Genomic DNA, 14,288 nt, shown 5'->3' on the forward strand with positions numbered 1-14,288 from the left:
TGATTTTCCAAAAGAAGGAACAGAGAACAAGGCCAGGTGAGGACATTCCCTCAGAGGCCCAATCCTCTGTTCTTAACGCTTCCTTGCTAACGCGGGAAATGGCGGATAGTTTGAAAGAAAGAAGAATATATATATATATATATATATATATATATATATATATATATATATATATATATATATATATATATATATATATATATATACGTATATATCGTAGATATATAGGTACCCATTTTACCGACCAACCTCTCGGGGTGATGAACATCTGGGTTGACTGTGGACCGACTGCGGTAACCACAGTTCGAATCTATGCGCTTAACCCTGGGCGGCCTGTGAATGCGTCACCGTCTGGAACGCTAGCCGCTACACCAAGGAGGTGTATAAAGATCTCGGTGCAGGTTTGGGATTACACCGTGTCTCTGGTTGTCAGTCATAACGCAACACGTCACTCCCCGATGATGGGTCATTAGTAAGTATAGCTTCGTCATGTTTACTGTCACTGCGGTTTCTGGAATACAGTAACATGAAGCCCTCGTGTGTCTCACTCACAGTACGTACATCTTGATGTCATTATGTTGTGGATAACATGTCATGCCAGGCTGACATCTGACTCCCATGGTGCACACTCGACCAGTGGGTCTCAGCCTTCCGCACATCCTGCAGCTCTACAGCCTCAGCCCTTCCCACACCCCCCACCCTGCAGCTCTACAGCCTCAGTCCTCCCCACATTCCCTGCAGCTCTACAGTCTCTAACCTCTCCACCTCCTGCAGCTCTACAGCCTAAGTCCTTCCCACCCTCCTGTAGCTCTACAGCCTCAGTTCTCCACCCCATACAGCTCTACAGCCGCACCCTCCCTACCCTCCTGCAGCTCTACAGCCTCAGCCCTCCCAACCCCCATCCTTGCAGCTCTACAGCCTCATTTCTCCCCACTCCCCTGCAGCTCTTCATATTCGCTGATAGAGGAAGAATCTCATAATCCAGATATCTAGAGCAGTGTGTTCATGAGGTACACTTATGATAAACAGGCTGACCAACCAAGAGACGATGATTGTTAGAAACTTCTTGACTACTTTCCTAGTCACCCCCCCACCATCACCACCACTCACCCCTGGGCACTGATGGTGGTGACAACACTGGCGGAAGCCAGCGCCACCCACCTCAGCCTCTGGTAGTGGTGGCAGCACCAGCCAACACACTCAGGTGGCACGAGACAAATGGTCGGTCACGCCACAAACAATATCGTGACGCTCCATCACGCTACAGGAGTCGGATGATGTCTAATCTCTTTTTCTTGTGCCACTCCGCCTGGCTGGGCGGGAGTGTGGGAAACTTTTCTAATGTTCATCAGATTCCCGAGGAAAAGTTAATTATTTTCCGCTCTGTGACACCTGGGTGTCTGATGACTCGCTGATGGGAGCTAACAGTATCAGTCCGAGGCACGTAATCAACCGTACAGTTTTAGACTGTGTTCGTCGTCGTCGTCGTCGGAGGTAAAGTGGGGAACGTGAAGCAGAGTGAGAAGGAGTGAGTGGGACACATGTCCCCAACTGACACAACGCCTGCCACATCCAGTGTTCACATTACGTCAACAAACAGACAAAATATGGAGGTCACTTTCCACCCTGACGATGGTCACACTCTTCTTCAAGGTACTACGACGACCGTCTACACCCTCATGGTGTACGTACTGGAGAGTCAGACTCGTCTACACCCTCATGGTGTACGTAATGGAGGAAGGATAATCTTCAAGCTTGGGGTCGGTAGGAAGGACACCATCGGCTGGCATTTGCACTGCCGGCTGTGTTTGTGTGTGTGTGTGTGTGTGTGTGTGTGTGTGTGTGTTTGTGTGTGTGTGTGTGTGTGTGTGTGTGTGTGTGTGTGTGTGTGTGTGCGTGTGTGTGTGTGTGTGTGTGTGTTAAATTAAAGACAGAAAGAGATCAAGTTTAAGAACTGGTAAAGGTATAGACATGAAGAAACGTACTATTAACAAATGACTCGTTGTGTAGGTAAAGATGTGTCGGATGGAGAAACTAATCCAGGAAAGTATGTTGCACCCGAGGCCAGGGAAGATGGTAGGGCCTTGTACCCTGACCACCACCACCCGGCCGTGGCCGGCGAGGTGCACGTATCCCGGGCAAGCCAACCTGACGCCTTCACATACTGGAGTGTTATCCTGGTCACTTACGACCAAAGAAAGTTCCTTGTTCTTGCTCTCTGAGGCACGAGCTGCTACAACACAAATTAATAAACTTTTTCAAAGGCAACGTAAAGAATGCAGAAAGTACCTGATGGGTGAGAGGGCAAGTTGTCCTGGTGTGAACATAGCAGAGATGTGAGTACTGTTCAAACACTACCTTGTCACTAGTGTTGTCCCGTCTTCTGTATATACCATAGCCCAACTTATGTCAGGTAGTGTGCTTCCCTCAGCGTGACGGCACCGTCATTGCACGCTGTCTCATACGATGTTAGGAAATCAAAGTTCGGGAGTGAATTCGATCATTCCAGTGGCTTGAGATATTTCTTCTTCCTAAATCGATTGACTGACCAGATTTTGCTGTGGCGATTGCATCAACTACTCATCTCTAACAGTCATAATACATATACAAAAGAAAATCCACGCATGAAGATCAAGAAGTGTGTAAGCTGATAGTGTCTGTCAACCTAAGAAATTTCAAGTGTGACGCAAATGAACCAACGAATGCCATCCAGTCGCTTATGTAATGTCTCGACCTGGTGGCAGCAGCACCACGGTCGCGTCCCGCTATCGCTCTTCTTAAACCTGACTTTTGCGACAAGCTCTTCGGGTAACGGTTGATCGATATATCACTTCTGCTCGATACTGCGAGATTCTAGAGCGTTACAAAGGCGTGTAATGCTGTTCTATGGGCGTTACCAGCGTCGTCATAACGTGACGGTCACAGAACGTCTCTGGCCCCGTCACCGCACCAACACACATGTAGGTAACTGTGTCCGTAACCGAGGCCATGGAGAAGAAATATGTGTTGGAGGAGCGTGACGCACGGGAATAACTACCCTGTCATGACAATAGCTGAGTCTGAACGTGATGAAGCAGGAGAAAGATTGAGATGGATGCTGCATCTCGCACGACCCTCCTGAAGAAGAGATCCACGTCGGCAGGAAAGGACGAAGACGTATACATGTGTCAAGTGTTACAAGAAATGACACTAGGAGTTAGAGGGTCATGGACGTCCGAGCCGCACACTAAGAAGCGCTTCTCCGTTTGTTAAAGGAAGATGATATAGCAACTCTCAGAGATGGAACAAGATCCTAAGACATCAAAAACTTAAACGTCATCATCTTCAAAGTTTACTGGTGGCAGCTTTATCTCTCAACCACATGCAAGCGGTAGCCAATTATTGCTTTAGGCCGCCACCACTTACACAAGCTTTACTGCTGCTTCTTGACCAAGAAAAACAGTGGACGAGAAACGGTTAATGTACCAGAAGCAGGAGTAAAAGTAGTCCTGTCAACTCTGCTGCCGACCTACTGGAAAGACGAGTCCACATTTCCCAGCTGGAGTCCCTCACCGGACGGCCGGTGATGAACTCCAGCATGGACGGTGCGCCTGGCTTGTAGGCCCGTGGAGAGGAACGGTAAGGACGGCAGGAAGAGTGAGGGTAGAAGGAACGGGTAAAGAAAACGTGAATCGGGGGATAGCAAGGAAGGAAAGATAGGAGGCGTGAGGAATGAAGCAGAGAAATTGACAAAGAAAAACTGGACATGAGGGAAGAGGAGCAAACCATCTTTTAAATTTGGTTCGTACATAAGTTGATCACAAATTCTGATCCAAGACTGGTGGACTGGCTCATGCAACGCTAGCTCGGTGGTTCACGAAACACTAGTTAAGCGGTCTACGCAACACTGGTCCAGCAACTCTCGCAACATGAACAAGTGTGGAAAAACGATTTCACGTAACAATCACATTTCCTCATAACACATAACATATCAGAGACCAAAAAGAAGAAGGATATAACTCGATAGATTGAGTCAGTTGCAAAAGAAATAATGGCAGAGCAAAGATGTTAGTCATTACAGACAGTGATTTCAACTGATTGATAGGTAGTGACCTGCATTTATGTTTATAATGAAATGAGGTATGAAATATACAAACAAGAATCTTTGTATATAATGTACATAGCTGTATCAGGGATATAGAAAGGAAGATCCTTGTGGTATGAGTACCACACAGGAGTGGATGTTGCCAGAACAACGGTGTGTAACACACTGGCTGGAGTGGGTGTTGCAACAGTAGCAGTCATCACATCCTGCCCGCTGCACCAGGTGTCTCATGGTTCCCTGGCACCAGGCGACGGCCACACGCGACGTCCTCATGGCCTCAGCCCGGCGCTGCAACGGGGCTATCTTGTTAAAGCTGCGACTTACTTCCCTGGCTGTCACTACTGAGCCAAAGTGGATGGTTGTCTCCACTCTTGACCCAGGTGAAAGAAGGAAGAGTTGGAAGTGAAGGGGAGGCAAGACGGGTAAATAGAATAATGTAGAGAGGAAACTAGAGGGAAGAGGTAGACTGGCGACATGTGAGTATAGTATAGGAGGAGGGAAGGATGGCAGGAGGTTATGTGATGACACGGTCCACATTACCTTGATTTGACACATAAGTTATGACCTGGACGATCACCAGGACCGCGACTCATGACCTGGACGCCGTTGAGGTTGTGACACACGACTTAGACGACTCCCGAGGTCTGTTACATGAGACCTGAACAAACTCCGATGAATGTCACACATGCGTGACCTGACGACTGTTTTCCCTCCCGTGTGCCGGAGGTCATCGGTCCCGGATGGTCAGAGGGCCTAGGCGGGCACCAGATGGTCACCAGGTCCTGGTGATCACCAGATCTAGGGGATCACCAAGTCCGGTTGGTCATAGTTGGCCGTAGCTTCATCACGCAGTGAACGGTGAGTCGTCACTGTGACCTGAGGAACTGTAACTTCATGATCACATTAAACACCCAAGACTTGGTGATGGTCGTGGTCTGAGGAACCATGACCTGGTGATTGTCGTGGTCTGAGGAACCATGACCTGGTGATTGTCGTGGTCTGAGGAACCATGACCTGGTGATTGTAGTGGTCTGAGGACCCATGACCTAGTGATGGTCGTCGTCTGAGGACCCATGACCTGGTGATGGTCGTGGTCTGAGGACCCATGACTTGGTGATGGTCATGGTATGAGGAACCATGACCTGGTGATGGTCATGGTCTAAGAGACCATGACCTGGTGATGGTCGTGGTCTGATGACCCATGACCTGGTGATGGTCATGGTCTGAGGAACCATGACCTGGTGATGGTCATGGTCTGAGGAACCATGACCTGGTGATGGTCGTGGTCTGATGACCCATGACCTGGTGATGGTCGTGGTCTGAGGAACCATGACCTGGTGATGGTCGTGGTCTGAGGAACCATGGCCTGGTGATGGTCGCGGTGTGTCGCTGGGAACACTTACGCCGTTACTCTTGTGTTTGTCAGTGTTCAGCCAGGTGTGTGGGACGTGCTGGACCACGCGCTCACCAAAGTGCGTGAGTGTAGCGCGTGGCACTGCACGAGGGAAGAAGGACCACCTCATGTATGAACGGAGAGAAAAGATGATTAATGCTGCATAAGCAAAGGTGACCTGGATACCATCTGGTCCTCACATCCCACCATCTCTCATGTCCAGAGGATTCTCCTTATCCTGGGGTCAGAGTAACGATCTCGCTACAGTACAGACCATAGAAAACCACCAGTCCTTCTGGGCCTCCAGATCGAACCCACCACTAATGGGCTGTGGGTTTAGAGTGTCACCCATGTACCAGGACACACCAGCAACATCACCAGACTCCAGGACCCACAGGTTCACGTCAACAAGGTCATGTTGACGTCACCTGCACTCAGTACATGAAATCAGCCGTACTTGGTTGTTGACGTCAGCTGTGCTTGATCAATGACGTCAGCTGTACTTTGGTTGGGTCAGTGTCACGCCATGTGGTATCACCTGCGTCATCCCGATTAGCTTCACCCCTCCCGGCATCACCCGCGTCACCCCCACGTGCGTCATCCATCCCGGCATCACCCGCGTCACCCCCACGTGCGTCATCCATCCCGGCATCACCCGCGTCACGCCACCTGGCATCGCCTGCACCGAATTACTAAAGTGGACTCGTAATAACCGACAGATGTGGCTGGAGGAGTGACATGACCTACACTGTCCGACACAGTGTACGTCATCACCCACAGTGACGTGACACAGTGTACGTTATCATCCACAGTGACGTGACATAGTGTACCTCATCACCCACAGTGACGTGACACAGTGTACGTCATCACAAACAGTGACGTGACACAGTGTACGTCATCACCCACACTGACGACACAGTGGGAATGTGGTCCTGTAGTCTGCAGCAAGACCAACCCTCCCTGTGTCAGCCATGGGGTGTGATCAGCCTTCGTCCCGGGAGAAGCCAAGGTAGGTCATGGCTCTTGTTTCCAGTAGTTGTTGCTGACGTTACTGGGGTAGTTGATGAGAGAGAGAGAGAGAGAGAGAGAGAGAGAGAGAGAGAGAGAGAGAGAGAGAGAGAGAGAGAGAGAGAGAGAGAGAGAGAGAGAGAGAGAGAGAGAGAGAGAGAGAGAGAGAGAGAGAGATAAGGTGCAGATGACCAGGTGTGGCAGTTGGAAGTGTTAAGAAAAGGTGACGTGGGAGAGGAAGTGACGGGAAGAGTTCATAATAGAAACAATATTGGAGTAGTGTGACCACGAGAGAGCACAGCCTCTACTGCCAACAACACTATCGCCACCTGACTCACGGCTCATCGCCCCGGCAGCCTGCAGCAAACTAACCAATACACCCTGCAGATGGTAGTGTGTGTCGGGGTCAACAGTGTACAGTTGGTGACCCAGTAACCCCTGACGTCCGGATAGAGGGGGACGGGTGAGGTTAAGGTCCCACAACCTCCCTGGTGACTTTAACATCTATAACTCTCTGAACATAAGTAGGATCACAGACGGCAGTCCAGGAGTTCGGACCACTCTCGTGCAACACTAATATGGCCACCAGTGACCCTCTCACTACAGACAACAACAACTGTTACCTCACAGTGTGGTGGTGGTGGTGGGAGCAGCAGCGTGTGTGTACCGGTTGGCCCAGCAGGGCGGGCAGCCGTGTGATGATTAGCAGGTAACAAATTACTGACCCAAGGATCAGCAGTGTCTATCATGATAACGGTTCATTCCTTACTATGGGATCACAGTTGCTCAGACGTTGTCTACAGCTACTGGTAATTGGCGGCAAGTGTGTAACATGGCCTATTTACTTAATCTGACTAAAATATAATGTTATCTGAACGACGTGTCTGTGGCAACAGTGTTGACTCTTCCTCCCAGAGAGCCCGATGTGAGCCTCTCCTCATCACCGCTGGACCATCCACCCGTCCCTCCCTCACAGTGTTGCCGCTGACACAACCTCACAAAAGGTGACTTTATTCACCGGTCCATCCAAGGCAGGTGGATTCTGGCAACACCAGCACTCCACCTGCATGTGGTTACACCTTCAGGATCGCTGCATAATCTTATAGAGGAACATTGCCACCAATGGAGTCCAATATTTGATGAAGAGCAAGAATCTGCTTTTTCAGCGCCTTATCGGCTGAAAATTTACATCATAGATACAAATGAATTCAAACAGCAACAGACCAGTAGGTCCTAACGAGGCTGTTTGTGATAGTGGAAGAGAAGGGAACCTCAGCTGAAGGTGAGGAGTACCGCTCCTGGGTGAACTACTTTGGACTAGATGATGGCGTCATGTATCAAGGAATACAGAGTGAATTTTTTTTTCTCTAATCTTGAAACTGGTCAAGAAGCCTCACCTTTTTATTTTGGCTGCAATACCATCCATCCCTTCCTTTTTGGCGTTGGCGTTGAGGTCTTTGCAGAAGAGCAACATCATGCAGTCCAGAGCATACTGCTTTTTCAGGTAAACACGACCGAAGTTGAACAAAACCTTCATCGCGAACTGCATAAATTTCACTCGCTGCTCCGAGCTGAACACCCCGAGTGGGTCCCACATACGTCCTTCGACCACGCTCGGGGAGGTGGTGTTAGTGCCGCTGGTGCCCTTAACTTCCGGAAGAGTCTCGAGATCTTGCGCCATGGCGATCGCCTGAGAGACTTCATCTAGGCTTCTGGCTGAGTCCTGAGACACGTGGTTGACTGTCGCAGTCATGAAGTCATGCGTCAACACACGATCCTTATTTTGTCTCAGAAGTTCGAGTCGCATCTCCAGCAGCTGGAGGTCTTCCTTGCTGAGGGTGCCCACTTTCTCGATGAGAAACTCCCAGAAGTCCAAAAACGTCCACGTGATAAGAGATAATTCGAAGGGGTTCAGGGATCGAAGTTTTTCTGAGTCGGGGAGCATAAGGCGTTCATTCCTACCTGGTCTGTCGTCGAACATATCCGGCAGCACGTCTGCACTGGTGGTGTCCGACTGATGGAAGACTTTGTTGTAATCTTCGAGTAATTCGACCTCATTTTGCATGTACTCCTCTTTTGATGCGTCATACTTACTGTCTGCATCTATGGGGAAACTTAGTAAGGTTGATGCTAGTTTTCGCGAGTACTCGTATATGTCATAAAGAGGCCCTAGTAAAGGCCTGTGGTTTGAGGGTGTATGGGGTTTAGGCCTTGTGGCTGACTCTGTATAAGGTCGAGGATTCGGATCAACTAAGAGTTTTCGATCTGCCATCTGAACTGGGGGCCTTTCGGCGTCCGGACGTACAGGCAATGGGTATCCTTGCCCACTGGAGTGAGGACCCCGGATATTAGGACGAGGACCCCGCAGATTAAGCCGAGGGCCACCTGCATTAGGTCGAGGGCCACGTATATTAGGCTGGCCGATAATACTAGTTCGGGGGCCACTAGAATAAGGTCGGGGTCTTCTCGGCAAAGTTGGAGGTCGGTCCCAACTTGACCCGGAAATGTCTTCAGGAACAGGTCCTCTATCTTCGTGCTCGGCTGGTGCTTTGCCGTCATAGCTATAAACATCCCAGAAATGCTGAAAGACAGGATCAACAGGACGTCTTTCTGTGGTGTGGATTCTGTCACCGTAGCCCACGACTGGAGGCCCGGAGTACCCTGTAGTGTCCTCTTCCGTCAATCCCTTCCTTTGGCTGTACTGTTTTTCGTTGGCAACAGATGACGGGGTTGTTCTCTCAGTCGGTCTTTTTCGTTCGTGTTCATTATAATAATACATCATGTCCTCGAAGTATCCCCTCGGACCCAACTGTATTCGTTCCAGTCCCTCGCCCATAGGTCTACGGAGATTCTCCAGGTTTTCCGGCATGGCGACGCCCTCTGGGATCATCAGTCCTGGAGGTATGGTAACTCCTGCCGGTAACGTAATGCCTGCCAGTACCTCGGCACCTCTGCCAATATACTGCTGAAGGCCTGCCTGATTCAGAGTAGCGGGAGATTTATCTAGCCCTTCGTAGCTCTCAGTCTGAGTCTCACGGGACGGGGAGGGCTGCCCAGGTGAGTGCGCGTCCCGCACTGCGGTGTTGTAAGGATCATCAGATTGCTGTGGCCCGTCATAGTTGTGTTGTTGGTTGTACGGTTGGCGGAGACCATGACCTGCCTGATCATCATAATCATAGTAATGTGGACGGTCAAAGGATGGACGTTGTTGATAAGATGGGCGAGAGCTGGAGGGTCGTGTGGACTGTTGTCTTCGAAGGTTGCCTGGAGGGCCGCGTCGAGAAGTATCTCTGTAGAGGGTGGTCGTGTGTCTCCTTAGGGTAGGAGTGGTGGAGGGAGGGGTCGCCGCTCCCGTGGGGGGAAGGGATGGCGGGTATGGGAATGGTAGCCCCATCTCTAACAATGCTGGATCTATGTCTCTGGGTATGTTGTCAGGAAGACCACCTTGTAGGGGATAGCTTGGGTTGTATGCATCGTCTGGCATCCCCTCACTGTAGTCGTCTGAGGGAGGGGGAACTACGACGGGCCTAGCCTCGGAGGGGTTTACTACACTGTCACTCTCTTTGTCGTCAGCTGTAGGTTGCCAAGAGTCAGCTAACACGTCATCTACAGAAGGCAGAGTCCCCTCAGAGTCTTCGTCTTCCAAATCCAGCACACCACCGAAAAGACCAAAAGATGGAGCTGGAGCTGGAAAGCGGGACGAGGCCGTGATGTCCATGCCCGGTGTCACGCCCTGGAAGTGACCAATCGCCTCGTTTGCTTGAAAGTTATCGTCGGAGCTGGTGATCGGGACCCGGGCCGGCAGCGACGCCTCATCTATCAATACACTCGGGGCGTTGAAGTCTATGGTATAAGGTGTGGACGACGGGCCGTCCACACCTTTAACATCTAGGTCTTGCGTCAGCTTAGGTGCCGTGGAGTTTGCATCGGTAGGGAATGGGTCTGCCTTCTCTTCAGCGTAGGCGCTCACTAGCATCCAGATACCGAGGCCAACGATAGCGACGAGGAGAAGGACGACGGCGGTGACGACGGAGCAGAGGACTTTGATGCCCCGCACGCGGTACACGATGCCACGGTACATCACATTCACCTTCATGGTGCTGCCAGAGGCCGTGTCGCTCCCCTCACTCTTCTCCATTATCGCTGATAGGTCGACACACAGACTTGTCAAATACAGGCGGCTCACAGTTTGGCTCTCTTTATTGCCTCACGCACCCTCTGGGTCCTCAAGCATCTGATATCAACATAGTTACACAAAATAAAGTCCGCTAGTGTTGTGCCGTTCCTAGGGTAGAGTCTGTAACGTTGCACATGACAATGGTCGCAGGTCAGTGTCAACACAGAGTAGCCGTCCCTTACACTAGCGTCTCAGGATGAGGTCTGCCTGACATGCAGGTGGAGCCCACAGGTAGTGCTCAGGTGAGAGACAAGAACTGTCAATACATTGCACTAGTGGTGAACATGTGCTATGTGCAGTATCTGGTGAACAAGAGGCAGTAGTGGAGAGCAGGGCTGTGTATAGTGCCTGATTATCAGGTCAAGTCCGTCCAGGTATAAACTCTGGTCACAATACTGACGACCAAGATTGGTAAAAAGAATATATATGTTTATCTCGTATCACAGTCGTGTGGAAATAATGCCCATTAAAATATCTCGATACACTGTGGACTACATCTACCAGTTATAAGGACTAATACTAAGTCTGTATGATCAGTCCGACGGCGGCGAGAGTCCTGCAGTTCTTAGTGGAGTCACGGCAACGCCGGCAAGTCCGGGAGGAACGCGTCACACTAACATGATGGCCGGAGCACAACTGGCTCCACTCGCCAGGGTAGAGGCTGCGGCTAGCGGCTCCCTGGCGGCCGTCGCCCGAACTAATATCATTGAAGTGAACTTGTGACCGAAAATTCTGGTTGTTACTTTCAGAAGTGTCAGCTTGATGGATGTAGGTTCCAAGGAATGATAGCGGTAATGGTAAGAATTTCATGCCTGATTTCAGGTGAAGTGGCTGAGCACAGCCAGTGACTGACGCTGACTCAAGTGTCAGTCAGTGGCTGAGTACGGCAACTAACTACACTGACTCATGGGTCAGTCACCGAGTGAGCACTACCGGCCTCTGACATATCCCGAGGCAGAAAGAGACCTCAGGTTCATCCTGGGGCATGAGGACACTCCAGACCCGTCACGGGTCAGCAGACCCCCCAGATCCATCATGGGGCAGAAGGCCCCAGGCCCGTCACGGGGTAGCAGACCCTAGACCTATCACGGGACAGGAGACCCCAGACCCGTCACGGGGCAGCAAATCCCAGGCCCATCACGGGGCAGGACACCCCCAAAATCGTTACGGGGCAGCAAACCCCAGACCCATCACGTGGCAAGGAATCCCAGGCCCGTCACGGGGCAGGTGATGGACGCCACAAGTGATGATTCACCCAAGATCTTCCCAGGTTGTGACGGGATGCGTGACGCAAGTGTGAATAGGGTCGTCTAGTTTGGGATCTGAATATCACGCTCTTGCCATCCATAAACTCCATGATTTTTTTTTCTCCGCCACTTGAGTTTTTATATCTTACTATCTCTCTAAGATTCATTTTCTATTTCTAAATCCCACATGATTGCGCTTCTTTCCTCTCTCTTATCTACAGCATTTTGACTGTCATTAATGACCTGGACTCTCTTTCGCAACTCCATAACAGTGATGACAGACCTACCCTCGATACATTTCCTCATTCAGCATTAATGAAACCTTTCTCATTACCCTCACAACTGTTACTATAAACAAGAGGCAGAACAACTGCACACTTAACCAGCAGTACTTTTCATCAGCTCAAGTACAGACAGACAAAGAGAGGCAAGCCTTCAAAGCGCTTCCACTCGGCCTTCCTCTGCTCCCTGGAGTGATATAATTGTTTGTACAACATAACGTCAAATCCAGTTTTTCAAATTGAATAGGTTTGAAAAGAAAGCATTAAAAACATAAACTGTCTGCCTCTCTACCATCTTCTCTCTTGAGAACAATCTTCTTCGTGCCGGTCAACAAGCAAGAACACTGACTTTATTAACTCAACTCAAAGCCTTAAACTGAGGATGTAGTGATCCAGGTCATCAATATCCTGGTTTTGACTGGACCCTACACTGTTGTGGCCCTTCAGTGACTGACGACGATTGTTGCTAGTGTGACGGTTTGTGCTACTGTGGTGCAGGGTGAAGTGCTGTGGGGTGTACACCAGTGAATGTAGGCAATGGTGTACACTAGTGGATGTAGGCAGGGTGTACACTGGTGGATGTAAGTAATACGTGCAGGAATGAATGTAGAATGTAATAAGGTGTAGTTTAAGCTCAAAGGACCAGAATACATTACCAGCCAGATGTGAACGGGTGGCCACAGGTCATCCCATATACCTGGGAACACAAGAAAATCATATTACTTGACGCACTACTTGGCAGGAGTGATGAAGCCGTGCTTGTAGCAGCGACTGTTATGGTAGTAGTGAGAGATTCTGTGGTAGTAGTAGTAGTAGTAGTAATAACAGTAATAATAGAAGTAGTAGTAGTAGTAGTAGTAGTAGTAGTAGTAGTAGTAGTAGTAGTAGTAGTGGTGGAAGAAGTAGTATTAGTAGTAGTAGTAGTAGTAGTAGTAGTAGTAGTAGTAGCAATTAGTAGTGGTGGAAGTAGTAATAGTAGAAGTAGTAGCAGGCAAAAACTCTTAAGTCACTGACACATCAGAGACATTGTTAACAGGCTATGATATACTATTTTTCCTTACAACAGAATATGATATCCTTATAATAACAACAGAATAATATACTTGGATATACCAATAGAACAGGAAGACTACACACACAGACACACAGACACAGACACAGACACACACACACACACACACATACACACACACACACACACACACACACACACACACAACGGGTGCACACATCTGTCATCCCAGCTCAGTAGCTTTCATGTACTGAACATCATACATACGTCTTCCAGGTGTACACACACGCTGGGCTCATGATGATAACGTCGATGTTGTGATGTATCATAAGCTATCAGACCCCGGCCACACCCCCAGCAGACAGTGACTGCTGGGGCTCTGGCCACACCCTCAGCAGATAATGACTCCCGGGGCCCTGGCCACACTCCTAGCAGACAGTGACTGCTGCGGCCCTGGCCACATCCCCAGCAGACAGTGACTGCTGGGGCCCTGGCCACATCCCCAGCAGACAGTGACATGGACTCAGTAGCACCCACGTGGGCCGCTGCCTCCCGCGACGCTTGAAGGGAACAACAAAGTGTTGCTGAGATCCCACGTACTATGATGCCTACCGTCTCCTGACCTGCCCCTCCTACACGACCACCACTCCTGCCCCTCCTGCACGACCATCAGACCTGCCCCTCCTGCACGACCACCACTCCTGCCCCTCCTGCACGACTAGAGTTCAGTGGTCCCTGGTCGACTTGTTCATTTCCCACACGACCAAACACAAACTGCTGATGACCCATAATCACCTCCTTAACTCTGTTCTTGTTTGCTTGTGTTTGTGTTTGTTTTGGGTTTGTATATTCCTCGGTTCGTCTGTATCATATTCGCTTTACCCTCTTCTCTGTCTGTTTGCCTGTCTGCTTCTCTGTCTCTATCCCTTTTTTGTGAGTGGGGATATGTCTTGGCGTGGAAGACTATACCAGGTGTGGATGGTTACTCTACGTAAGTGGAAGGCTATATCAAGATGTGAAAGGCTTCATCAGGGCGTGGAGGGATACATGAAGATGTGGAGGGATACTTCAGGGCGTGGAGGGATA

At 49.9% G+C, this 14,288-nt stretch overlaps 1 protein-coding gene across 1 annotated transcript; it reads right to left on the reverse strand.

Annotated features, from left to right (window-relative positions):
• Nucleotides 1-237: 237 nt before the first annotated feature.
• Nucleotides 238-12,888, reverse strand: LOC139750159 (uncharacterized). The gene has a single exon (XM_071664503.1). The coding sequence runs from the start codon at nt 10,621-10,623 to the stop codon at nt 7,879-7,881; it is 2,745 nt and encodes a 914-aa protein (XP_071520604.1). The 5' UTR covers nt 10,624-12,888; the 3' UTR covers nt 238-7,878.
• Between the last annotated feature and the right edge of the window lie 1,400 nt (nt 12,889-14,288).

This window comes from Panulirus ornatus, chromosome 9, assembly GCF_036320965.1.
Source record: "Panulirus ornatus isolate Po-2019 chromosome 9, ASM3632096v1, whole genome shotgun sequence".
Taxonomy (NCBI): Eukaryota; Metazoa; Arthropoda; class Malacostraca; order Decapoda; family Palinuridae; genus Panulirus; species Panulirus ornatus.

Bases quoted from the DNA above. Each gene is read 5' to 3' on its own strand.
- LOC139750159 (XM_071664503.1), bottom strand. From the start codon at position 10,623: ATGGAGAAGAGTGAGGGGAGCGACACGGCCTCTGGCAGCACCATGAAG.